The sequence below is a fragment of the Manis pentadactyla genome, chromosome 8, assembly GCF_030020395.1.
Source record: "Manis pentadactyla isolate mManPen7 chromosome 8, mManPen7.hap1, whole genome shotgun sequence".
Lineage (NCBI taxonomy): Eukaryota > Metazoa > Chordata > Mammalia > Pholidota > Manidae > Manis > Manis pentadactyla.
The window spans coordinates 54151226-54177553 of NC_080026.1; the positions used below are offsets into that span (position 1 = coordinate 54151226).

At 39.7% G+C, this 26328-nt stretch overlaps 1 protein-coding gene across 1 annotated transcript in view; it reads left to right on the forward strand.

Annotated features, from left to right (window-relative positions):
- The window catches only part of ACTN2 (actinin alpha 2), a 69937-nt gene that overhangs the window by 14461 nt on the left and 29148 nt on the right, over positions 1-26328 (forward strand). Inside the window, exons 2-8 of the mRNA XM_036919331.2 lie at positions 9768-9882; positions 12986-13105; positions 13884-13970; positions 17949-18036; positions 19084-19162; positions 22083-22164; positions 26184-26269. Coding sequence (XP_036775226.1) covers positions 9768-9882; positions 12986-13105; positions 13884-13970; positions 17949-18036; positions 19084-19162; positions 22083-22164; positions 26184-26269 — 657 coding nt within the window. The remainder of the gene's footprint in view (positions 1-9767; positions 9883-12985; positions 13106-13883; positions 13971-17948; positions 18037-19083; positions 19163-22082; positions 22165-26183; positions 26270-26328) is intronic.

Sequence of the window (26328 nt, forward strand, 5' to 3'; positions counted from 1 at the left end):
GGGAGGCAGGTGTGACCCTATCGAACTCCCAGCCGGTGGCTAAGTCAGGCTTCTGGCCTCCAGATTTCTCTAAGCTCGGATCAGCAGTCACCAGTAGCTTTCATCTGATTCTTTGAGCTTACCACTTTTTTTTAACCTCTCAGAGCAAAAATGACATAGAGTTTGATTCTTAAGATACTTGGTTTGGTTAGTTTAACATATGCTTCCAGCCCTAAAATAGTTCAGGAAGAATCTGCATATTTCTAATCTTAACTCTTTTTTTCCATTTAACAGTTAAAATGGAGAGTTTTATCAGGATCACTTAACTGTCCTTTAGAAGAGAGAATGCTATAACTTTTCTTATAATCAAAATTTTGTTTCAAGAATTTTAAAACACCTGTCAGAATTAAAGTAGAAATAGCTTGGATTGCAAACTAGCATTTGGACCAATGGCTCAGAGAAATGTTCAGTGTCCTTGCTATGTTGCTTAATTCTACCTTGAGGATTATAGACTTAGAGATGAGTAATTGCAGCTGAAAAATAAGAATTAGGAAAATGAGTAATAAGGACTCCTTTAAGTGATAATAAAATGTTTGTAGGAAATTTTCTTGAGCCAGAAGGAAATTAACAGATGGAAATACTTTAGTTTCTAGATAAATGTAAGATCTTTATGAAACAGAGAAAAGTGCTAAATAATTCAACCCAAATCCAGTATTATTGTGGTGATTCATACAAGAGGGAACATGGGGACACATATTGGATTTGAAATGAAGAGTTTGACATGGAAAAGGAATGCAGTAAGCTGAGACTTAGGGCAGTTGTCATTTCACAGGACGAGGGAAGCACACTGTACTTTCAGATCAGCAAGTCATAGACTTCAATTAGTTCTGTGTCTCATTCTTGTGTATTTACTATTCTTTGTCTTCATCGAAGTCAATGAAATTTAGATTGGAATAGTTAGCATGTTGGAATGTTGACCTTTTTCAGAAGAAAGACTCAAACTAAATATTAAAAGACAATTCTTAATTAAAGGTAAAATCATGACTCTCCTACAAATATAAAACTGAACACCTGTCAGAGATGTTACATAAGTCATGATGTTAATGAGGAAACTGGATACGCGTTACAGTCAGTTCAAAAGAAAACCCAAAGAGTAAGCACATTTATAGACCAGCAGTAGTGAAATGAATGTCCAAATGGAGACAGGCTTTTTTCTGTGGGAAGAAGAAGGTTGTCCTTGTTCAGAGCAGAATGGATTTCTTGTCTATGGACAGGGGTTATTTTGCGGTGCTCTCAGTTATCTATGACTTAGAGTTGCACAGTAGTGAAGAAGGGGTGCTGTAGACATGCACAAGTTTCCCATGGAAGCCCAGATTTTTCCCTATATGAAGTAGCCTTAATTGCCATTTCCCCTTTCCAAATTCCGTTAAGTTTCATCTGTGCTGTCCTTTCTGGAAGTTTATGGCAGTGATTCCACCTATCAGGTGACTTCTCACACAGGTACTACTGGCTAGATTTGCCTTTGTTAAAAAACCTGAAACACATTTTATTTTCCTGTTAGGCAACCTCAAAGTTTTTAGCACCTTTCTTTATGTATTCTGAACAGCCCAGGAAGTAATGGTGATTGAAGCCTAAAATTCATGGTTCAGAATTTCTGATTAAAAGCAGGCATGGATAGACTACCTGTTCAAGTGCCGGGTAAGCATCTCTAACCTCCCCACTTTTGTATCATCTATTAGCCGCCTTCTATTGTTAGATCCCCACAGCAATGAGGTTGCCTTTTATTTTTTACATGATATTTCTTTTATTTTTTGCAAGATTATAGAGTCTTTTTTTTTTTTTTTTTAACATTTAAGGATTCTGCAGTTAAGTTTGACATGACCACAACTTTTAAAAACCTGTAACTTGAGCAGATCAGATTTTTAGTTCCTTGGTCTTTTTTGTTTTCTTGATCCCTCCAAAAACCTGATTGCTGTCTCTTTGATCTGTCCCAGGAAGTCTGATAAGTAAGATCTTATTCAAACAATAGTCAGAGTGCCAGTATGTTCCAGGCACTGTCTAGAACACAAAACAAAGGCCTCTGCTTCTCCAAGGGTCCCTCTCACCAGCATTCTATATTGTTCAGGTGGTGGTGTCACACACCAGGTAGTTCTCTGACAGTGTTCTTCCTGCTGTCCTGCCTAGTCCTTATAGGACTCTAGCAGTGACAGCCTCAGTTAGTTGTGTTGTTTGTGGGCTTTCCTACCCTTTAATCTGAGAGCATTTGGCATCCTGATATTGGATAGAAATAGATCCTGAACCCTGCTGGCTGGCAGAATGTGTCGGGGGTGAATCAACAGAAAAAGGCTGCCTCTCTTATTTTTTCTCCTTGCCTTGGAGTAATTACATTTGTATTTATTGTATTGTATTGTACATTGTATTTTTAGTATCCCTGGAACTCTAGTTACAAGCAGTATTTTGGTACTGTGGAGGTACCAGCTTAATTATGACTGAAATCACCCCAGTTGAGATGTGAAATACTGAAAATTCGAGTAGGTATTAGTTCTCCGTGTGAATACAGGTGCACCAGCTGGGTGCAGGCAGCCTTAGGTGATGCAAAGGTGAAGGAGGTAGGATTAGAGGCTACTATGTCCATTTTTGGTTCTTAGATTCATAAAATGTAAGTTTGCAGGCATATAAAAGTCTGAGAAACCGTTTGAAGGCCTTCCATTTGCAATGAAATACAATGGGATTTGCCTTTTGACAAGAGTTAATTTTAAGGCTCTTTGTATTATGAATCACATCCTGATTCGAAGGTAGCTCTTGGTATTAGTTGTTCCTTGGTAATAAAGTCTTTGAAAAATCATATGGGCAAAGTTTTTACCCCTATCAGTAAATACTAATGTTCTGAACACCTGTGCCTTGAGGAAGTTAAGATGTGCGAATGATGCTTGTTGTTTCCTGACCAGTGTGAATACTTAGGATAAACCAGGTAACAGTGAAGACCCGGCATTGTTCTGGGTGCTTGGATCACCGACCTTCTTGCAACCCTTTTCTGTCTGTGTACAGCAACAATTTAAGAAATGTGCTCAGCAGCAGCATGTTTCTGCTTAATTATTGGAAGTGGAATATTTCCTATACTCATCTTAAATTGCAACTATAAGCTGTCTTTATTTTTCTATGCAATGGCTTAATCCCCTTTCATTTCATATCCCAAAGCACCTCAACATTTCTTTGAATTGCCATCACTGGCTGCTGTTCTTTTGTGTTTCTATAGCATTTATATTTCTGAAATATTTTGCAGTCTCTTTAATTCATCATACCTCACAGACCACTAGTTGAATCAGTAGTGCCTTGGGGGAAGAATAAGCCACAGGAGGGATGAGCGGACTTGCCCACAGCAGACACTGAGTTGGCCACAGAGCTGGGCTTCAGATTTTAGGGCCTCTGATTTTCAGGGACTGCTACACGAGCTGACACATGCCATGATATTGAGCAGAATCTTGGAAACTAAACAGAGTTCTGCGGGTGGAGAATACAAGGGCTGCCCACTGCGTAGTTAGATGCCTGGTTATGCAATTTAGGAGAACATTAGGGCCCGAATGAACTTCTAAGACATCTGATAATTGATTGTAGCACATGCAGAGAGAAGTAACACTCTTGTACTTACTTGATTGGATTGAATTTTTAAAATACTGTGTAAGTTGAAAGGTGTAACTTGGGACACTGGGCAACTTTGAAGTTTTGGAATGTTTTCAAGATCAGATGATTGATATTCAGTGTTCACTGTGCTGAAGAGTCAGTTGCCACTGAGAGTGACTTCTGGGTCCAGAGAACTTCCCTGGTATTAGTGTAAACTCCAACAGAAACCCTTTATAAATGTTTCAAAAGATTGAGTGTCTGAATATTTAAATTTAAGATCTGTTGTTGATTTCTGGTGTGGCCCATTGTAGTGTTTATGAGGGTCACTCTGTAATTCCTCCTTTGATGTGTGGATCAGGGTCTTCCTGGATGAGAGGACTGTGAAGTGCTGCCAGGCTCGTGGATGATGGAATTTCGGTCCCCTTAGAGGAGTGGGCTCCTGCTCTTTACAAGGGCAGCATCTCATTTCTTAGGTGCTAAAACTGAAACATACACTTCAGAGAAACAGCTCTGACCCTCCTCTCTTATCTTAACTGCATATTTTACAAACATGTGCAGCTTTCTAGACACCCCTCCCACACACACACACACACACACACACACACAAACACACATACTTTCCTAATATTTAAAAAGAACCAGGAAAGCAATTAGAAGGAATCTTGGCAAATTGGGAATTTATGAAGTAGAAAACAAAGCACTATTAAAGTGATTCTTGTAAATAGAAAAATAAATGGAGCATTTTTAGAAAATCAACTTAAGAAACCACAGAGTGTTTTTTAGTAGTTTTAGTTCTACGGGAGAGGGTGTTCAGAACCATCGTGATAGGTAGTGTTGCCCAGCTGGTTTTCATATTTTTTGTCCTCCTGATAACCTTTTGAGCTACTTCATAAAGTGATCATGACAATTACTATTCCTTTTTTGAAGCTGGGAAAGTGTCAGGGCATGAAGGAAAAATAATTGCATGGTGTCAGAGTCAGAAATAGAATCTGAGTTCTGGGCCGTGGCTGCTGATTGGATGGGCTCCCTTGTCCTCACAGCCCTGCTTACCTGGGGCTCAGGTTCCCACCCCACAGGATGCAGGCCAGGAATCTACACAGTGAACCTTGTATTGTCTTTACTCACTGCAGAAAGTAAATGGTATGCAACTTCAAAATCACAGAACACTCTGACAGTGCCCCAAACTATTTTCGACCTGGCAGACAGTGCTGTCTTATAAGGGTGCATTTAAAAACTGAACGCTCTTCAGCCCTGCCTACCCCCCAGCCTCAGGCTGCAAGCTCTGCCTGAATCGCCCAGGCCTCAGTAGACCCTATTCTGTTTCACTCAGAAAAGCTTCAAAAGCTTTTTTGAGTCTCCATTCCAGGGATCTGAAATCAGTATTTTATGCAATTATTACTAAGTAAAAGCTGATTTAAAAAGCATAAAGGAAATTTATAGTGTTGTGTTGCCAAATTTTCTGTTTGGAGAAAATGGAATAATAAGTTGAACAGTCTTAGAGGAGCCAGCCCAGGCCTAAAACCTTACTGCTAAAAGAATTAATAATTAACTGACAGCATGCAGTGGGTTCATACTCAGAGAACTGTGCCAGACTCAGGATTGATTTTATTTTTTTCCTCATCTGTGTATCCAGGTAATAATCTCTTACAGGTAGAGATGTGAACTTGTATTGTATAAATAACGATATAAATAATCCCAGCCTTTATTCATTTTGATTAAAAGCCCCTTTTCCCCTTATTTCTGTGCATAATCTACAATGTAGGTTGTTATGTCTATAGGTTTAATTAACTTAAAAAGAAACCAGATACAAATGCATAGCATTTGGTAACACAAGCTTATCTCAACATTTCAATAAGGACATAAGCGCTTTTTTGCCATTCAGCACTTGGTACTGATTGTCGTATTATAGAATTTAACTTTGAGAAGGACAATAGTCTTATAGTTGCTATGGACAGGGACTGCTAATAAGTTCTTTGTGAAGGAAGGAATGGCCTTGCCTGCCATTGAATGGGGCTAACAATTCTTGCTAACAGATATTCTGGGCAAACTCCTTGGACTGATATTTTTCTCAACTGCCATGTTTTGGGGACTGAGGAGCATTTTCTGGGCCCCTAGGTTATGTTCAGGAAAATAATGGAGGAGAGACTACCAATGGTTTGAGTATCCCCCAGACTTTCTGCTGGAGCTCCAGGCCCTCCTTTGCTCCCTGTGGTTGGAGCATTTCCTGACTGTGGCCAGCGAGGGCCTGTGTGGGCACGGAAGCCAGGCTGCACCTACAGGACTGCCTGTTCTGGCCTGTGACTCATGGGCTGTGATTCCTTGGGTTTTGAGAAGAGAGGCTAATATTTGTTCCCCTTATCTGCAGAATATACATGGTGAGGCAGTGACTTCCACTGTCTTTGCTTCTTTTCTCTGTGTCTTGAACAGCCTTTCCCTTAGTTTTGTTGTGAGCTTCTGTGGAAGGTGATAAGGACTAGAAATATCAGCCTTTCCTTTCTGGAGGTACAGCTGTTCTTTGACTTACGGTGGGGTTACATCCCAATAAACCCATCTTAAGTTGTAAATATAGTAAGTTGAGCATACATTTAATACCCCTAACCGACCGAGCCCCACAGCTTAGCCTTGTCTACCTTAAATGTGCTCATAACACTTACATTAGCCTACAGTTGGGCAATAGCATCTAACACAGAACCTTTTTTATAATGAAGTGTTGACTATCTCATGTAACTTACTGAAGGGCCTCCTGAAAACAGACAGCAGAGTGGTTGTGTGGGTTCAGAACTGCTGTCAGTGCAGTGGCTGGTTACCCATGTGACCGCATGGCTGGCTGGGATCTGTGGTTCACCACTGCTGCTCAGCATCCCAAAAGTGTCTATCATATATCACTAGCCCAGGAAAATTTGAAGTACAGTTTCTACTGAATGCACCCATTGTAAAGTAAAAAACCATAAGTCGAATTGGGGACCTTCTAAAGTGGTTCTGTGGTCCCCCATCTTGGGTCTCTTAGGGTGGCTCATAAAATTTTTTCTGTGCCTATTTTTGAGATGCACTTAGCTGTCGTCCCGGAGAAAGGCAGAGGAAAGTTTGAGTTGGGAGCAGGGAAGGAGACTGGACGACCTCCGGTGTGAATGGGCAGCTGCTGAGGTGAGCAGGGCCAGGAAGTCATTGGCCCCTTTCCTCAGTATTCCAGGTCTGCTTCACTGAGCACTGTTTCTCTTGGGAAGGAACATCTGGCTTGTAGTCTGGTTTGATCCAAGCAGCCTGCCTCCAAAACCATGTGGACCTACCTTCATTCCATTTCAGTTCTCTGAGATTTAGTTCCCATAAACCTTAAGCATGTTCCCATTAAACAGTAGGAACGTCCATGAAAAGCCTCAGGCAGAATGTGTGAGGTTTTTTAGCTGCTGCTGTTGCTTTTGTTTGATCTCCTCCATAATTAGCAGGCTTTTCACAGAAACAGAGGATGATGGGAAATGCATAGGAGCAATCTCTGTAGGCCATAGTAATTTGTAAATAGGATGAAAATTAAACATCTCACAAAGTTTAAAATTCCCTTTTCTGGTACACTGCCTTTTTGCAAGCTGTTGTCACAGAGCTGTTGGGGTCTTTCTTCGCATTTAAGTTGGCTAGTTACCATCTTCATTGACTGTTAGGAATGCTCATTAAAGATCAGAAAACTTCATTAGACTTAACTAAATAAATAGACTTTTAGGTTATGTTCATTCCCTGGATTTGCCTAACAGAATAATTACCTATGGTAAATTACCTCCATTGTATGTTAACCTGTGAAAAGGTAATACTAAACAAATTTTCACAGCATTCCATAGTGGGGGTCAAGAAGCTGGCATCAATTTCATAAGGAGCTTTGGGCTTACATCCAGAAGTGCTTCCGATACTTTTATTATAAAGGGATTTAAATAACATGGGAACAAGGTAAGGTAATTTGCCCCAGCCAGCAATTGCTCATTTTTTAAGTAGAATCTAAACAAAAACAACTCTAAATATTCTATATCCTTGTATTTTCTCTCTGTCAGTTCCCTTTTAAAAAATCACAATTGCTATTCTCTTGTGCCTTTCCTTAAAGATTAGGTATATGATTAGTCTCAGTATTATTAGTTAAAAAAAAAAAAAAACCAACCAAACACCTTTAAAATAGTTTTGCTGGCTGAAAATAGGATCTGGGATGTTTTTCACTGTAAGAACTTTGTTATCTAGGAACAACCTAAATGCTCATCTGTAGGGAGCTAGTTATGTAAAGCATGATATATACACTGCAGTGGAATACTATACAGCCATAAAAAGGAATGATTTGTACTGATAGAAAATGACCTCTAGTTATGTTTTTTAAGGGGGTAAAATAAGCCACAGGTAGAACAATGTGTATATCATGATCTGTGTTAAAGTGACAAAAAAAACTGATGTCTGTGTCTGTGTATTTATATACACATAGAATATCATGAAGAGATGTACAAGAAACTGCATCTGTTTGTTCCAACAACAGAAGGGAACTGGGTGGCTAAGAAGAAGGCTGAGAGGGAGGCTTTTCGCCTAATACCCTTTTGAGCCACTTGAATTTTGACCCAAGGAAATATATTACCTATTCAAAATGCAAATCAATAAAATTAATATTTAAATAAATAAATAATAGGCCCTTGTAATAATCATAGCCACAAAACCAAACTTTGATTATCTGAAGGTGCACTGTCTAGTAGAACACTCTGTGATGCTGGAAGTGTTCTATATCTGCACCATTCAGAACAGTAGCCACCAGCCACCTGTGGCTTTTGAGCACTTGGAAGGTGGCTTATGCAACTAAGGACCTAAATTTTAAGTTTCCTTTTACTTTAATTTACATATAAATGGCCACACTTGGCAATCAAGTGCTACCACATTGATTGGGTGCACATCTGGAGTGTATGGTTTACAGTATCTTCTGTTTCGAACTGACTAAAGTTTAGATGTATTTTAGAAGAAATAGTTATTACTTTAGGCTCTAAGGGTAAAATTTATTATTGTAAATCCAAGAAAATGCCTATATTTTCTTTTTGCCCTAGAATTGAATGCCATCACATATTTATTGAAATAAGTGACTATTAGTCAGATTTGAAAATCCTCTTTATTACCCAGGAAAATCATTTTCATGGAAATTATGGCTTTTCGTGGTCTTCCTCAGAAGCTGTGTGCTTCTGGGAGATTTGTTTTCTCATCTATAACACAAACCCTACTTGTGTGTCTCCCCACAGTATAACATGCCAGCACTTTGTGCTTGAGCCCAACAGCTGTTGTGAGACAAGGGGACAGTTTGCATTCTTAGCCAGCAGGTGCCAGAAGCATTTTCTAATCTGGTTTTGGCAGGAAATAGTGCACAAGTGGAAGCCGAGTTAAAAGAAGCTTGAAAAATAAACAGAATGACTTTGGATGACACTTATTATATAGTCCACCTTCTGGCTGAAGACTGTCCTCGTCATTTGTTAACATGACTAGACTATGAGCCCTTCCAGGGAAGGACTGTAACTAGTTGCCTTTGAAATTCAGGGTCTAGCCCAGGGCCTGGAATATGCTAGTAGGAGGTCATTATTACTATTACTATCATTATTATTATTGTTATTATTATTTAATGGTTGACTGTAGTGCAAATTTATTTAATTGCTTTAGTTACTAGCTTTAAGTCGTTGTTCATACAGGATAAACTAGTTGTAGCTAATTAGGAGTTATGGGCCCCTCCTCCCTTTTCCTTTTTCTACTACACAGTTCCGCCCACATTCTGCTTCCAAGTAAGACATTTTCAATATTCTTTCAACACTATTTATTCATCCATTCTGTAAGCAAGCTTATTTTTCTTGTGTGCAGGGAATAAGCACATCCTAATTTAGTTCCTTTCCAACAGAGTAAGAGGTTTTTAAGAAGGTGAAGGTGTAGGTGTAAAGGTGGTGCCTTTTTAAACTGAAGGCAAAAATTCCTCAGGTTGGTATACCAAATAAATGAATTTTTGTCTTGAAAGAGGAATTTAACTAAAATTCCACTTTGGGCCTCAAATCATTCTTTCCTTCAAATGTTGTCTGGAGCCTCTTAGGCCTCTCAGAGGGTATAAGATGTCAAGTGTTGTCCACATGGAGGGGCTGATTGCTGACGGGGCTGTGCTGAACAATGTTTGGTTCCCATTGCAGACCTTTACTGCCTGGTGTAATTCCCACCTGAGGAAGGCGGGCACCCAGATTGAGAACATCGAGGAAGACTTCAGGAATGGTCTCAAACTCATGCTGCTTTTGGAAGTCATCTCAGGTTGGTCTCAAGTATTTTTCACAGGTGTTATACTCCAATCCCGTGCTTCCATATGGAAGTAGTAGATACAATCTATTTAAAGAGGACTGCATGAAAACTTATCTTTGATCCTGTCTGGGCAAGAACATGGTATTACTGGCCACAAAAACCTTTCCAAAGAACAATCTGCCTGGAATTATTTTTCCGTTCTAAAAACGTAGTGAATTCTTTTTTAAATTGGCTTTTTAAAATAATACCACTGCCTCAAAACAAAATAAGAAAAAATGGCATTTATATGCCCTGCAGCCACTCTGTGGTTTAACCAGGCTATCCTGACCTCCTCTAATAGCTAGTTGGCAACTCTGAAGGCTCCAGGGACACCAGTCAGCTTTTCTCTTTACTCATTCGTAGGTTGGCTCTTAGGCCAAAATGTACTCTCCAGTTTGTTCCAGCAGATCTGAAAAACATATGGCCTTAATAGTATGGCTCCCCACTGGTCCCTTTGATCTTAAAAGTGTTTTGATTAGTGTTCCCTAATCACAGTGTACTATGCTTTACAGGAACTGGGAACACATCAGGAACAGTCAGATAACTATTTCTGTTTATGGAAGCCAGGACTTGTGAATTTTGGCGTCTTTGATTCTGCATCAAGGGTTACTTTCTCTATGTTTATACTATTCTTTTTTTTTTTTTTTTTGAAGGGTAATTGACAACAGTATTACATTACATTAGTTTCAGGTGTACAACACAGTGATTCAACATTTATATACATGATAATTCTAGGTACCAACTATCACCATACCAAGTTGTTACAATATTTTGACTATATTCCTTATGCTATACATTACATCCCGGTTACTTATTTATTTTACAATTGGAAGTGTGTTTATATATATATATATATATATATATATATATATATATATATATATATATATTTTGTGAGGACATCTCTCATATTTATTGATCAAATAGTTGTTAACCACAATAAATTTCTGTATAGGGGGGTCAATACTCAATGCACAATCATTAATCCACCCCAAGCCTAATTTTCGTCAGTCTCCAATCTTCTGATGCATAACGAACAAATTCTTACATGGAGTACAAATTCTTACATAGTGAATAAGTTACATGGTGAACAGTGCAAGGGCAGTCATCACAGAAGCTTTTGGTTTTGTTCATGCATTATGAACTATACACAGTCAGTTCAAATATGAATATTCATTTGATTTTTAAACTTGATTTATATGTGGATACCACATTTCTCTATTATTATTATTTTTAATAAAATGCTGAAGTGGTAGGTAGATACGAGATAAAGGTAGAAAACAGAGTTTAGTGTTGTAAGAGAGCAAATGTAGATGATCAGGTGTGTGCCTGTAGACTATGTGTTAATCCGAGCTAGACGAGGGCAATAAACATCCATGTATGCAGAAGATTTCTCTCAGAACATGAGGGGGGAGGTTCTAAGCCTCACCTCTGTTGATTCCCAATTTCTCACCTGATGGCCCCCCTGCGACTGTGCCTGTCTTAGGTTGTTCCTCCCTTGAGGAATCTTACCCGTCTCTGGCTAACCAGTCATCTTCCAGGGCCATACAGGGAAATGTTAAGTTGGTAAGTGAGAGAGAAGCCTTATTGTTTGAAAAGGTTAGCTTTTTACTTCTTTGCATATTTATGCCCTGTGGCTTCTATGCCCAGCATTTGTCTTGAGGTGTCTTTACCACTTGGAAGAATTATGATACTCGGTAAAAGCTATAGAAGTAGCAGGCAGAAGAAAACCTGGGAAGATTGATTATTTCTTTGACATATCTTCTTGTAGAGTAACTTCAGCATGGATAGGTTTTAAACTACTAATTAAATTGTGCACACACATTAACATAATAGGAATATAGTTACCTAACCAAAGCATACCTGTAATTACCAGCCATCTCCAGTGAAACCAAGAAAACCAGTTAGGCACCTTAGGCATTTGTGAAAACTTATCTATGATATGGTGGATATTGTCCGACTGAACTTAAACAGTCTGAGAGAATTCAGATAAACTAGAACAACTCATTCCTGGGGACTGTTCATATCCCATATGTTCTTTTAACGATAAATAGTCTGTGGTTGTAAGATTTTGGACTGCTACAATTTGCACTTCTCCTAATTCTTGGTTGAGTTCCAACAGTATAGATCCAGTCCAATTTTTTGTTTTACTGTATGCACAGGCCAGCTTAGATATCTCCTTCATCATTCCCATGGCAAGTCCAGGAACTGGTGGGATGAGTGCATCTACACCTTTGACAGTGCGTGGATCTTTGTTGGAGTTTTTTTTTTGCTGATCATCTTCTGTCATGAGTCTTCCTGAGAGTGCTGATGTTGGAAGTTCTTTTTCATATCGTATCTTAGTTCATTTTCGGGGTAGTCAAATTAGGCTTTGATCCTCTGTATAAACACAAACAGACCCTTTGCCTACACTTTTATATGCCCTTTATATCATTGTGTAGAACTCATTAGAGGTCACCACATAGGAACTGCTTTTTTTTTTTTTTTTTTTTAATCATTAATCTACACTTACATGACGAATACTTTGTTTACTAGGCTCTCCCCTATACCAGGTCCCCTCTATATACTCCTTTACAGTCACTGTCCATCAGCGTAGCAAACTGTTGTAGAATCACTACTTGTCTTCTCTGTGTTGTACAGCCCTCCCCTTTCTCCCACCCCGCTATGGATGCTAATCTTAATACCCCTCTTTTTCTGCCTCCCCTTATCCCTCCCTACCCACCCATCCTCCCCAGTCCCTTTCCCTTTGGTACCTGTTAGTCCATTCTTGAGTTCTGTGATTCTGTTGCTGTTTTGTCCCTTCAGTTTTTCCTTTGTTCTTATATTCCACAGATGAGTGAAATCATTTGGTATTTCTCTTTCTCTGCTTGGCTTGTTTCACTGAGCATAATACCCTCCAGCTCCATCCATGTTGTTGCAAATGGTTGGATTTGCCCTTTTCTTATGGCTGAGTAGTATTCCATTGTGTATATGTACCACATCTTCTTTATCCATTCATCTATCGATGGACATTTAGGTTGCTTCCAATTCTTGGCTATTGTAAATAGTGCTATACTATTCTTTTTTCATCTAACAGGGGAAAGGCTCCCCAAACCTGACAGAGGAAAAATGCGATTCCACAAAATTGCTAATGTCAACAAAGCATTGGATTACATAGCCAGCAAAGGTGTGAAACTGGTGTCTATCGGGGCTGAAGGTAAGTGAGGTGTGACAGGAAGAACCCTGACTGCCACACCTACCTCACAGGGGCAGCGGGCCTGCTGCTGGGTGAACTCTTCCCTCCCTTTCCCCCACCGTTTACTGTGCCCGTTTCACATTGGGCTCTCTGCCAGGCTCTGGGTGCACAGCAACAAGAACAAGTGGTACTGAGAATGGGAGACCAGGCTCTAGGATTACTGTAAAGTATAGAGTCCAATGTAACACCCTCTCCTTCAAACTGATTATAGGAATGAGAAAGAACTTATACATCCCAGTCTTTCTTAATAGAACAAATTCATAGGAAGGAAGTGGCGTCTTCAGTCTCTGTGGGAGATTGGGAGTCCTGGTGAGTTTGGCAGGAGCTGAGATTACCCTGTTTCTTAAACACAGCCAAGTTCCGCAAACCTGCCCACCAGGCAATGCTGGAAGAAGCACCTGGGTAAAGATGAGGCTGTTTTACTGTATTTGATTATTTAGAGCTTTGACTAAGTGAGTCTTTAAACTTTGGAAACTTCCAGGTTGTTTTCATTGAGTATGCATATGCACGACTTGTACTTATTAACTCAGAATTCATTTAAACAGGAGACATTTGGTTATGAATACCATGTTTATAACTAGACACGCTGCAACTCTTATAAAAACATAAACTGGTCTTTCCACATATACATATTTCCAGTAGCTCTGGAGTCAAAACTTAAAGGAATTTATAACTTACAGGAAAAACTTATGTGCTAATTATGTTATCTTTATACTAATTTGTGCTGTTTTTCTTAAAGAAATTGTTGATGGCAATGTGAAAATGACTCTGGGTATGATCTGGACCATCATCCTTCGCTTTGCTATTCAGGATATTTCAGTTGAAGGTAAAAGATATGGTTAAGCATCTGACTATATTAAGATACTTAGAGTAATTTGCAAATTGGCCATATAAACTAAAAGTTGAATCGTTTTTTGTAAAATTCAACAGTCACTTACATGATTGAATGAAAGATATGTGAGCTGGGTTTTCACAAGTCTTATATTTGTATGGGAAAAGACCCCAGCCATGCTGTTTTATTCGTGGGGGTGGAATCCTTTTGGAAAAGATGAGCACATGTTCAGAACAGAAGTTGTTTTTTAAAATGAGCACTTTTTGAGCTTCTTAATTGCTTATTATGCTGGTGGGTTCACAACTATGAGTTCTTTAGTACAGCTGAAACACTTTTTTTCAGGTGAAAAAAATACTCAATTGAAATCTGAGTTTGCTCTCCCTCTCTCTCCCCCTTGCTTCCTTTCTCCCTCTTCTCTCTCTCTCTTTTTAGCAAAATGTCTGTTGTCATTATATCTTTTGGCCTAACAACAACAGTTCCATCACTGTAAGAGAATCCTAAATCTTGGCACTGCCAACTGAAGATGCCCATCTTTAGTCTTTTACGCCCACTGCACTCCTAAATATTTTGATGAATTCAGCACTGTCAAAGAGTGTCAATTTCAAATTCTTAAAATTAGAATTTTACCTATTTAGCCCTCAAATCACAAAATGTGTAGCTGCAGAATGTATTTAAAGGTGGTCTGAATTCTCCAACCAGTCAGCCTCCCCTAACCTTGTCACCTAATGTGTGACCAGTTACCTGAATGGTGAGGGATAGGGGCATTGTTTGTAATACTGCCTAGGATGGAGTACCGAGTACTCTCTGATGCTGATCTTCTTAAGTGATTTCAGTTACTAATCAGTCAACAAATATTGAAAAGCAACAGTTTACCTACTGTTGTATCAGATGACATGAAGCCTATGGTACTTACCTTTAAGGAGTTTCTGATCCACTTAGACTATTTCCTTCTATCACTGAAGTCCTATTTATGGCATCTAAAAATCAAAGTAAGATATAATGATATTAAAAGCTCAAAAATTTAACCTTAGGAATGGCAGCCATCTTGGATTAATAAATAGTCTGAATTTCAAAACCACACAATGTACTTTTATTGAAGTTAATTCCTTTCATGCTAATGAAAATAATAACATGCTTCCTAATATTCCTGCTTTATTAAAGAATAATTTATAATAATTTTATCAATTGTATATACTTCTAAATTTAAATATTTAAACAGTAGAGCCCAACTTTAAGGAACAAATACTGTTTTTAAAAATCTTGTTCACACTATTGTGTTTGCTAGACTAGCAAATCCTTTTCCAAAGAGGTGAACTTGACCTCAGGTTTTTTTCTGATTGCTTTCAAGTTTCAAATTAATGATAATATTAATTGAAGGCAATTCTATTTCAAATGTAGTTATAAATGATATTATCCATTAGAGATTTTTTTCCCCAAAATTATTATCAATGTGCCCCAAATCAGATAATCAAGTCACAGTACTTTGCAAAGCATCACAATACAAAGATATATTAATCAGCTTTTCAGAAGACTCAGAAATCAAACATTCGGAAGTGGTCATTTCTTTAGCAGAGTCTAAATCTCTTCAAGCAGATGTCTTTCAGTGTCCAACACAGTAGATGATGTTAGTTTTCTAACTTACATTTTTATTTGTTTTACTTTATGAAGTCATTTCTTAACCTCAACTTCTGTAAGCCTATTAAAAATTAATTTTAATTTGTTTTAATGATGTCTATTATTTAGAAAAATTGTTTAATGACACTACCTACTTATAACATGTTTTTATACCCATGGTCAGGGTTTTATGGGTGTATGTATGGCTATGTGCCAAATGGCCATGTTTCAGATTTTACCTACTCCTGCAGGCAGTGGTTACCACTATCAGGCACACAGTTGACACAGGCTTCTTAACCTTTTGTGGAAAATCTAAAAATGGACTTGGGGGTGGTGATTAGAGTAGCCAATTAAAAAGAGGGGAACTTTGTTCGACATTCATGGCCTAAGTGTTCAGACATATTCAGAAAGAAATTAGGAGAAACTTAATGACTTGTAAATCTAAACTTTAGTATCAGTTAAAAGATTATATTGCTCTAATTTACCTCCATTTACTTTTCTAACTAAGTTTCATTTCAATTTTTTAAGATATAGTACAGTATTTCCTCTTGATGTACTTTTTCTCATTAATTCCATTAGGCAGGACCCTAAAAGCAGGCAGTTATGTATATAGCAGAATAACTAGATATGGAGCTCCGTATCACAACATCCACACCAATAATACTTAAATAAAGTCTTAGAACTTTCAGTCTTTTTCCTTAACAAGAATTTGCTAGATAAGGGACATGAAAAGGAGTCATTCAAATCATTCTTATAGCACATGAAGTTTTGGGAGTGTGTTTATTTCAACAGGTTATGGAGCAAAGAAAAGTCTGAACTAGAATGAACAATTTAGGTAAATAATTACAGAATACTTGCTTTTATTTGAAAAAATCAACTTCAAGCCCTTACTACAATAAAATACCCAATGTTAGCAGAGGGTCTACATGTTTATAGGGACTTTCTAAATTGTTAACACTTAAATCAAGCAGAACCCTAGGTTCTGCAACTGGCTTTCAGGAGCTGTTTGGATCTATGTACCCTTGAGTCCTCCAAGAAACAAGTGCCAGTGTGGTATGAAAAGCGTAGTCTGCTCTGGTTGCCACGGCAGAGTATCACAGACTGGGGGCTTAAACAACAGAAATTAATTCAAAGGTTGGAGGTCCATGATCAGGGTGTAAAGATAGGTGGTTACTGGTGAAGACCCTCTTCTTGGTTTGTAGATGGCCACCTTCTCAGTATGTCCCCACATGGTAGAGAGAGAGAGAGAGAAGGAGAGGGAAAGTCCTGAAGCTTCCTTATAAGGGCACTAATCCATCATGAGGCCCTGCCTCGTGACCTCATCTAACCCTAATTGCCTCCCAAAGGCTCCATCTCTAAATACCATCACACTGAGGTTTAGGGCTTCACAGGAAATTTTTGTGGCTTAGGGGGAGATACAAGCATTTAGTCTATTACAGAAATGCAAGAGATTGACTGGGGAAAATGCCTGTGGAGGATCAAGGGGGATGGGGAGAAGCATGAGATGGCTGGGAGAGCCGTCTGGCCAAAGGTCCAAGGAACACCTGTGCAGAAGGGGAAGGGAGGGCCCAGGGAAGAAGAGTCTCATTCTGTAGTACTGTCGTTGGGCTGGTGGGAGTCCTAAGCCTAGGTTTTCCTCAGAGGAGTTGCACTCATGGCAGAAATGGCCCAGCCCAAGTGGCCCTCTTGCTCTGTCTTCAGTTTCTGGGGATTGCAGGAGTGATTCGGAGTGTGGCCGCTGGGACATCTGCTGCCTGCCCTCTGCTCCCAGCAGCAGGACACCTGAGGAGCACATCCTCTTGGCTACCTCAGAGGGTCGTTGTTCTTTTAACTTGGTCAGAACTCAGTCAAATGGCCAAACTTGAAATTTACCAGTAAAAGCCTTTAAGTAGTGTATAAGTCACTAGGTAAGGGAATACATTTCAGACATAGTGGCCTCTGTGAATTCCATTTACTTAGCCATATAAATTATAAATGAGATGGATGACAGGTTAGTTAAGTTATAAACTATGTACATTTACAGTTTTTACATTTTCATTTAAAAAAATGGTTAAAATTAAAATTTTTTTCATTTAAAAAAGTAGTTAAAATTTACCACTAACCCTGAAATCTGGTTTTATGTTTGTTGTGTCACAACTTGCACGGCGCCTGACTGTCCTTTTTAAGTCCCTTATGTGTCTTCAGAACCAGTCCCTGGGAACAGGGATCCGGTTTGCGTCCTCTTGAAAAGACACGAGAAAGATGATCATTTGCGGTTGTCCCCTGCGGGTGGGGGTCTCTTTGGAAAGCACCTAGGAGTTGGAGGAATTGAGTGGTGACTATTTCCCTGTGGACACTTGTCCCTCTCTATCTTTTCAGAAACCTCTGCCAAAGAAGGCCTACTGCTTTGGTGTCAGAGGAAAACTGCTCCTTACAGAAATGTGAACATCCAGAACTTCCACACTAGGTGAGCAGCCAGGGCCCTGGGGTTCTTGTATCTGTGCTGGAATCCTCGGATGGTGGGACAGCACTGTTTGTTTACACCAGTGTTTTCTTTCCTGAGGGTCACCTTATGTAGTAGGAAGACTGAGGCTATATGATTTTTGGTGCTTTAGGTCTCTTGGAGGAAAATGTTTGATGGAGATTTGGGAGACTGGTAAATAGCATACTATATAAGTGACTCTCATGTTTGCAACTGAATGGGTCTTCAGAATTTGGGAGGGGGTGCAGGAATGCACCTTATGTGGCCTTCACCTTTTGCTAAGAGAAGGCGGCAGGAATGGCTTCTCAGTGAGAAGGAGAGACTGAAGCAGAGTTTGCATACTCACATCCTGCCTGCACCCTGATCCCTGGTGCACACAAAGATCCATCATCAGGCAGCTTTGTATTCTGGAATTCAAGAGGAGTGGGGAAATCATGTTTAGAAATTATAGAAGCCAGATGAATGAATCCGCATATAATCTGAGAGTGTGATTTTTGTCACTTGCTTCCAACTTCTTTCTCATGCAGATCTTTTTTATTATTCTCTGTGAGTAGGAGAGTGGTTTACATTTCACACTGTGTGGTGGGTAATCCATGAATGTAAATGGGTCCTCTGCTGCCATGGATAATCAGACCCTGAGGAAAGGTTCAGAGTTAAGACTTGGAGAAGAGAGGGGAAGAAATCCAGGGCTGGTGGGCACTGAGGAGGGGGCAGCAGAGGCAGTGGGGAGGCATCTGTCCACCTGTCACCGCACAGAGCCAGGCAGGGACAGGGGACAGGGGAGGTAGCCCAGGCAAGGGTGGGTCTGCAGCTATAGGTAGAAAAGAGAGCAAGGGGGCAGCTGTCCTCAGCCGCTGAGGGAAAAGAGTGCTCAAGGAAGGGGCCACAAGGTCCTGGGGTGCGTTAAGCCAGACAGAAGGAAGTTCGGGACCACACGTCCCAAATTTCAGGCCAATACCTGACCAAGAGCAGCTCAGGCTGCTGCCTTCTTTCCATTAACATGTGTTCCTGTTCTTCTCAACCGTCATGCAGCTGGAAAGACGGCCTCGGACTCTGTGCGCTCATCCACAGACACCGGCCGGACCTCATTGACTACTCAAAGCTTAACAAGGTCATTCTGGTGGCCCGGCATGCGGTGTCCCGCCCTGCCCCTTAGCATGTCGTCCTGCAAATGAGCACATTGAGCACCGAACTTGACCAGACACCCAGGTGGCGCAGCCTAGCCTCCCAGCTGGCCCTGCACACAGTGGAAACAGGAGGGGTAGCCAGGAAAATACTGGCATCATTAGGGCATGACGAAACCCCAAGCCAAGTCACCATTTTTGCCCAAATTAAGATATGCTTGGTGATTTGACTTGATTTCCCATGAATCATACATGTTTCTTAGAGATTTTGCATTCCCAGATTTTAAATAAGAAAAGTGAAGTGGATAAGGAAAAAAAGTTCCAAATACTCCAAACCTTTTTTAATTCCCTATACCTTTTCTGAAGGATCTAGCTACAGACATATGCACTGAGAACTGATTAACTTGTTTTTCACACAAGGAACATTATCATCATTATCTCACCATTGATACAAGATATTAGTTGCAGCCTTAGAGGAGGAGTTTTGAGGATTTGTTTGGTTTTTTTTTTTTTTTTGGTTTTGCTCTCTTAAAAAATTCAAGTTGGGAAACTTTAATTCTGCCTTTAAGTTTCCATGTGTTTCAGTTTCAATAGTCTTCAAAATTTTTTCTGAACGTAGTTGAAAAATTTAATCTGTGACACAACAAAGAAAAATATGCCCCTCCTAAGTCCTGCGGTGAACAATCTGTGCTGCCCTAGAAATAATGGCTTGTAAAGATTGAAGACTGAACGCACCACCTGCCCCATGAACAGTCCTACGGGTGGTAATTACAGCACATTTCCTTCTGGTCACTGGCGGGCTTAGCTGGCCACTCACCTCGTGTTGCTGTGTTTGGTGTGGAATCCAGTCCTGTTGCATGCTGCCCTCACCTGCGTAGCGTGGATGGTCATTGGCAGAGTGTCCTGGCCTTTGCCACCTGTTTCGTTGCTGACCACCCCTCACTTTCTGGCCACCCCTCTCCTGGCCTGTTTCCACAGACTGCATGGCAGTACCTAAAGAGTTTCCTTGTGTCCTAATGATTAAGACTACATTCCTTGATACTACAGTGCTGTAATGGAACATGGCCTAAGTCAGTGTGCAACCAGCATCGCTCAGCTTCATACAGCACGTATTCTCTCATCTCTGAGTTATTTTGAAATATTTCAAGGATAAATACAGTGTATGTTTTTTCCATTAATCTCGATCTCATTTGCAAAATGAGGGGACTGTACTAGGTAGACCTTGTTTCCCTAGCAGTTTATAATGGTAAGTTTTTATTACAAAAGGTCAACAGACCTGTGGTAATTGGCCATTTCAGATGAATGAAAAAATTATAGTAATAAATAAGAGCAGTTAATACTGCATAGCTCTAGGTCAGACAGTTATAAATAGATACGTATTTATTATATATGTATATTAATGTTATATATGCATATATTATATATACATGTATGTATACTAATACATATATGTTTGTTACATATATGTATATTACACCTACACAGTATGTGTTCAGGATTCACAATGTAGAGTAAGTAATCCTATATAGTGGGTACTGTTATTATCCCAGCTTTATAGATGAAGAAAGTGAGGAATTCAGTAATCTACCCAAGGTCACATAGCCAGGAACTGAGCCAAGAAAATACTTAATTGCCACATTTTATCTCTTTCTGTTAGAGTCTAAACAAGATAGTTTTCAAAAGTCTCAGAATCATTACTCTATTTTTAATGCTGAAATTTTTCTTATACATTAAAAACAAAAAGAAATTTTTACTCAGTTATTTGGCCTTGTGACCATTTGTGTAAAATACACAGGTAAGACTCAGTTTTTCATATGGCTGCTTTTATGAAATGATTATATGCTTTGTTAAAACAACATTTATTTGAAGAAACTTTTTGCCTGAAATAATTGTATACTCTGAGGCCGGAAAGCTTACTTTGGTTTCTTCATTGAGCACTGTGAATGTGTTTTGGAAGCCTGCACTTTTTAAATGTTTCACTGCATTAAAATGATTGTGCTCACTGCAAAGCATTGCCATTTCTAAAATGTTTAAATGACTTTGATGTTAAAATACATTAAAGTTATCCCTGGACTAACACTACTTTTCATTCTGATTTTTCTATGTTACCCCATCCGATTTCAGATTCATAATTTATCTCTTTAGTAGATCAAAATAAGAGGTGTTAAATAAGACTTCATTTTTCAGTTTTTAGTTGTATGCCTCTGGTTAAATTTACATATATATATATATATATATATATACCTTTTAAAAAATAAGTTTTACAGTGGAAGATAAATGTAATCTTAAAATTTTTTCACAATTTTTATTTACGATTTTAAGTTTCTTTAAATTCTTCTAGTCTTTTATAGGCTAGAAATGTAAATCTTGCTCTTTGTAGTTATCTTGTAACAAATGTCCCTCAGTGATCAAAAGTTTCACCAAGTAAAGTTTTCTCCCCTTTACGCCTTGACTTTCTAATATTTAAAACAACAGTGTTGTAGTGAATATTCTCCATGGTCACCTTCCACATCTGGAAAATGTATGTTTCATGGTTTCTTTTGGAATCATTTAAGATTTGTTGCCAAGAGACTTGAAAATAAACTCTGGGGTGGTCAGGGTGTTCTTATTAACTGTCCCCCATAAAACATCTGACAACTTTTGTCCTATCTACAAAGCAATTGTTCTCTTAAAGCCTTTTGCTCACATTTTATGAATTGGAGTGTGCATACATTGTGTGGTTTTCATATCATTTTTGATGTTTCTCTAAATGAGGTTGATCAGGAGAAGATAAAGAAAATCATGTATGCTGTCATGACTATGTGTGGATAGGAAGGTCTCTGCCCAAAAGGGAGTATATAAAACACATTATTCATAAGCCCTGTTCAAAAAAAATATTTTTAAAAACTGCTTTTATTTTTTATGCAGGATGACCCAATAGGAAATATTAACCTAGCCATGGAAATTGCAGAGAAGCACCTGGATATTCCCAAAATGTTGGATGCTGAAGGTGAGATGAAAATTGTGTTTATTGACTTATAAAAAAACCTGTGGACTACATATGTTAAGGCCATACAGGGGGATTTGTGAAACTTTATATCCACATATGAAGTACTTAGATTCCTAAGAAGTTTCTGTCATTGGCCACATGAGTATTAGAGAATTTTATGTGTAGCTTGTTCATAACTTATGTTTTAAAATCCTGCTCAAAATCAAGTCAGCAAAACCATAGCGAAAGGATTTTGGTTAAAGTTCCACTTTGGCAAATGGAATACTTTGTTTTGTGATTTTCAAAGAAAAACTTCCTATTTTTGTTTTTTAACAACATAATGTATTTTCCTTACTATGTAAAATGCAAGTCTGTTTGGCAAATAAATCTTCTTGTGAAATGCTTAAGACGCCAAAAGGCAAAAATCCTTCCTTCCGACTATAAGTTATAGCATCGGAATATAGAATATGGGACTGTCGGCCAACAGCATACCTCTCAGACATTCACGTTTTATTAGTCTAAATTATATTTAGTTTAGTTAGACCTGGAAGAACTTCTGTTTTTCAGTTTAGCATCACTCATGCTGTGGACTAGTTTCAAATACCTTTTGTGCCCTTTATATGTGATGAATCCTTGAGAGTTGTACCTCTGACACACCATTTAAAGCACAGATATGTGGAGACCATTCATTTCAGTTCACCTATTCATGATGCAGTTATCACTTAACAGACATTTATTGAGCACCTACTGTAAACAAGACCCTCTGCTAGGTGCTGCAGGAGATAATGAGATTACAAAGTAGGAACTTATACATCTTCCCTCAAGGAACTCATGTTACTATGTTTGTCATTCATATTATTCCCTAGTGGTCCATTGCTTCCATTAATAAGCATTGTCAGGGAAAAACAAAGAACTTGATCATAATCGTTTGTCAGTTATTTCCTCCTCCTCTGTTTTGGTGATCACATTTCAGCTGCCATAACAGATTACCACAAACTAGGGGCTCAAAAACAGAAATGTATTTGTTTATGTCCTGTAGGCTGTAAGTCTGAAATCAAGGTGTTGGCAGGGACTTGCTCCCTCCAGTACCTGTAGGGGAGGATCCTTCCTTGCTTCTTCCTGCTTCTAGAAGCCCAAGGCCATCCTTGGCTTATGATAACATCACTGTATCTCTGTCTTCCCTCTCTATCTCTATGTCTCCTTCCCTCTTATAAGGACACAGGTCATAGCGGACTCAGGACCCTCCCTGCACCAGCATGACCTCATCCCAACGTGATTATATCTGCCGAGACTAACTTCCAAATAAGGTCACATTCACAGGAAAGTGGGGGAGATAGGACTTCAACATACCTTTCTGGGGGACACAGTGAGACCCATAACAGTGATCTTTCTATTAAGATTCTGACTTTGCCCACTTACTAATTTAACGTTTTAACAAACATGTTCCTGTATTATTGGGTGTTAACACTTGACTATACTCTTCAGAATCTACTGATGGTTTTTAAAAAGCCCTTTAGTGGGAGGAAGACAATGAAACAACAAAGTAGTAACGCAGAAAAGTTCCTTTTGCCTTTTGTCCATCTGACCTCTCTAAGCTAAGTTTACGTCTGTGTGGTGTCTCCTTTGACCTCCCATACGGTAAATAACCACCTAGACTTTGCCCACTTGAATTGACTGCTAGGGCACTAAAGGCAGGAGAAAGCAGGTGACATGCAATACATCTTGCAGCTCATCAGTGCCTCCCTCATTTCCTAATCTGAGGGTAACTTCAAGCTGACCATCATCGTTACTCTGGCATGCTAACATTCCTCGTGGTTCTTGGGGTTTTCCATCACCTCTGAGTCCCCATTCTGAGCATATGTCCAGTCTGTTTATCCTTTGAGGCCAGTGGGATATTTTAGCACTCCATTCATTTCCTTCTTCCTCATGACACATGCTGGTTTCCTTTCCTTTTCTCTTTCTTTTCTTTTCTTGGTTCAGAAAAATGCTTACTTGACTACATTATTTTCTTTGTGGAATAATTTCTTGTAAGACTGTTCTGGCAAAGTGCTATGAACTTTGGCAGATGTGGGTATGGGCAAGCTGTGATATAGTTACCCAGGAGACCCCCCAGCAAGTGACCTGCAATGTCTGCCACCTGCTTCTGGACCTACCGTCACCACAGCAGCATTAATACGTTCTTATTTCGGCGCTCCTTTATTGTAATATCATGTACCGGCCTTCTCTTGGGTCACCGGTCCCTTTGGTGAGTCCATGCCTTCTCACCTGCAGCTGTCGACCTTATTGTCAGTCATGTTTGTTGGTCTCTGTACCCTAAGTGGGGATTTTGAGTAGCTAATTGGCTACCCACCCATGAACTGTCACTGGAATGAGAACTGGTGAAACTCTTCCTCATCTTCACTGCCTTCCATGCTTCTAAAAGGTTATGAAAGGTTTTCCCTATTTTCGTGCATGTGAGGTGAGCACCAGTTAGATTTGTGGGTGCATAGGTTCTGTGTGGCTTGCAAAGGGCTCCTTGTTGGCCCCAGGCCCTCCATGTATAGAGCTATGGAAAGTCCCTGGGAATGTGCTATTGTGTGCTCTCTGGAATTCTCAAGATCTAATTCTGCCTTGGATGTGACTCACCTGCTAATTTAGGGCTCCTCTGAGCTAACCATGCCGTTCTCTTCAGCAGTTCTGAAAAGTGCACAGAGAGTAATGACTTCGCAGGTGTGACTTCTGTGCTTTGTGCCAAAGTTTTAACAACAGAAGTGTGTGTGGGTGAGGGGGGAAGGTTCATTACTTTGACATTTGAGGCAGCACTTGGTAGAAGCCTGCTGGTATTAGAACATCTGAGCAGTTAAACTTCTTTCTCCACACAGATTTAGTGTACACTGCCAGACCTGATGAGAGAGCCATAATGACTTATGTCTCCTGTTACTATCATGCTTTTGCTGGTGCACAGAAGGTGAGGATGTAAAACATGAGTCATGACTCACCCTCCTTCTGTGTCTTCATTTTTTTTTCAATTGTTTTTCTCTTGTATCCCCTCTTTTCTGGACAGGGAGCCCTATCTCGTACTGAGGAGGCAGTGGTTTGTCTTTCTTAGTCTAGTTTTCTTTGAAACTTACTTTCTGTCCATGCAGTAGTATGCCATTCATGTTTGTTTTCCAGAAGATTCCATACTGTTACACACTGCCACATCCTTTCTATTAATATTGTCTGAAAATACAATGGCTAGGTTTCACCTCAGGAAATTACAAGGTGTCTTTTTAGCTTCATTGTGTCCAGCGACTGAACTGAGTTTAAAAGTAAAAATCAATTCAGCCAAAAATGGTGTTGTCAAGGTGGAGGAAGAAAGAATGTGTGTTCACATGGTTCTGCTTCTCTCTTCCTGTTGGTTATTTCAGCAGCTAGTACAGATAGTAGGAAGGGCCATGAGCAGTGCAGCCATGTATACTCTTCTCCTTAGATGTTTTGTCACTCCTGGTAATTTCTATAAATATGTGTGGTAAGTATGTTAAAGGGACAATAAAAGACATGCCTTCTCCAATGAATTTTGTCACATAAGCCAGGGCCGTTTGCAGAGCAGAAAGTCAACAGTTCTGGAGGTGGGTCAGGGAGGGGCAGGAGAGAGGGGCATGAGAACTCTGCTGGGGTTCCCGCCACCTCGCAAAGCGGCCTGCACTGCTCAGGGCAAGAGTGGCTGACAACCTGATACAGTCAAAAGGGAGGACGTGGGGCCTCATGAGTCATTTGGAAGTGGTAATAAGCTCAGCCATGCACCACACAGTTCCTATGCTACTGTCTGGGGTGCAAGCCCATCGGGGTGGGGGAGCATTTTACCCTCAGTTTGATTATTTGAAAAACATGCCCGTTCAAGTCATTCTGTTCACGAACCTGCCAGTACTGTACAGCCTTCCTGAGATTCGGAACTGTGGGCCCCAAAGCTGCAGAAAATCAATGAGTGCGGCCCAGTTTGTCCTTCCCTTTGCTCACCCTGGTTTCTCCTCTTCATCTGTGTGTGTGTTTGTTTCTGTGTTATTTTTCCCTCCCTTCAGACATTGTGAACACTCCCAAACCCGATGAAAGAGCTATCATGACATACGTTTCCTGCTTCTACCACGCTTTTGCGGGAGCGGAGCAGGTATTCAACACTTGTCCATCCGGGTCATGTGCTGCTCTTCTGCATCGGTTTTAGTTGTG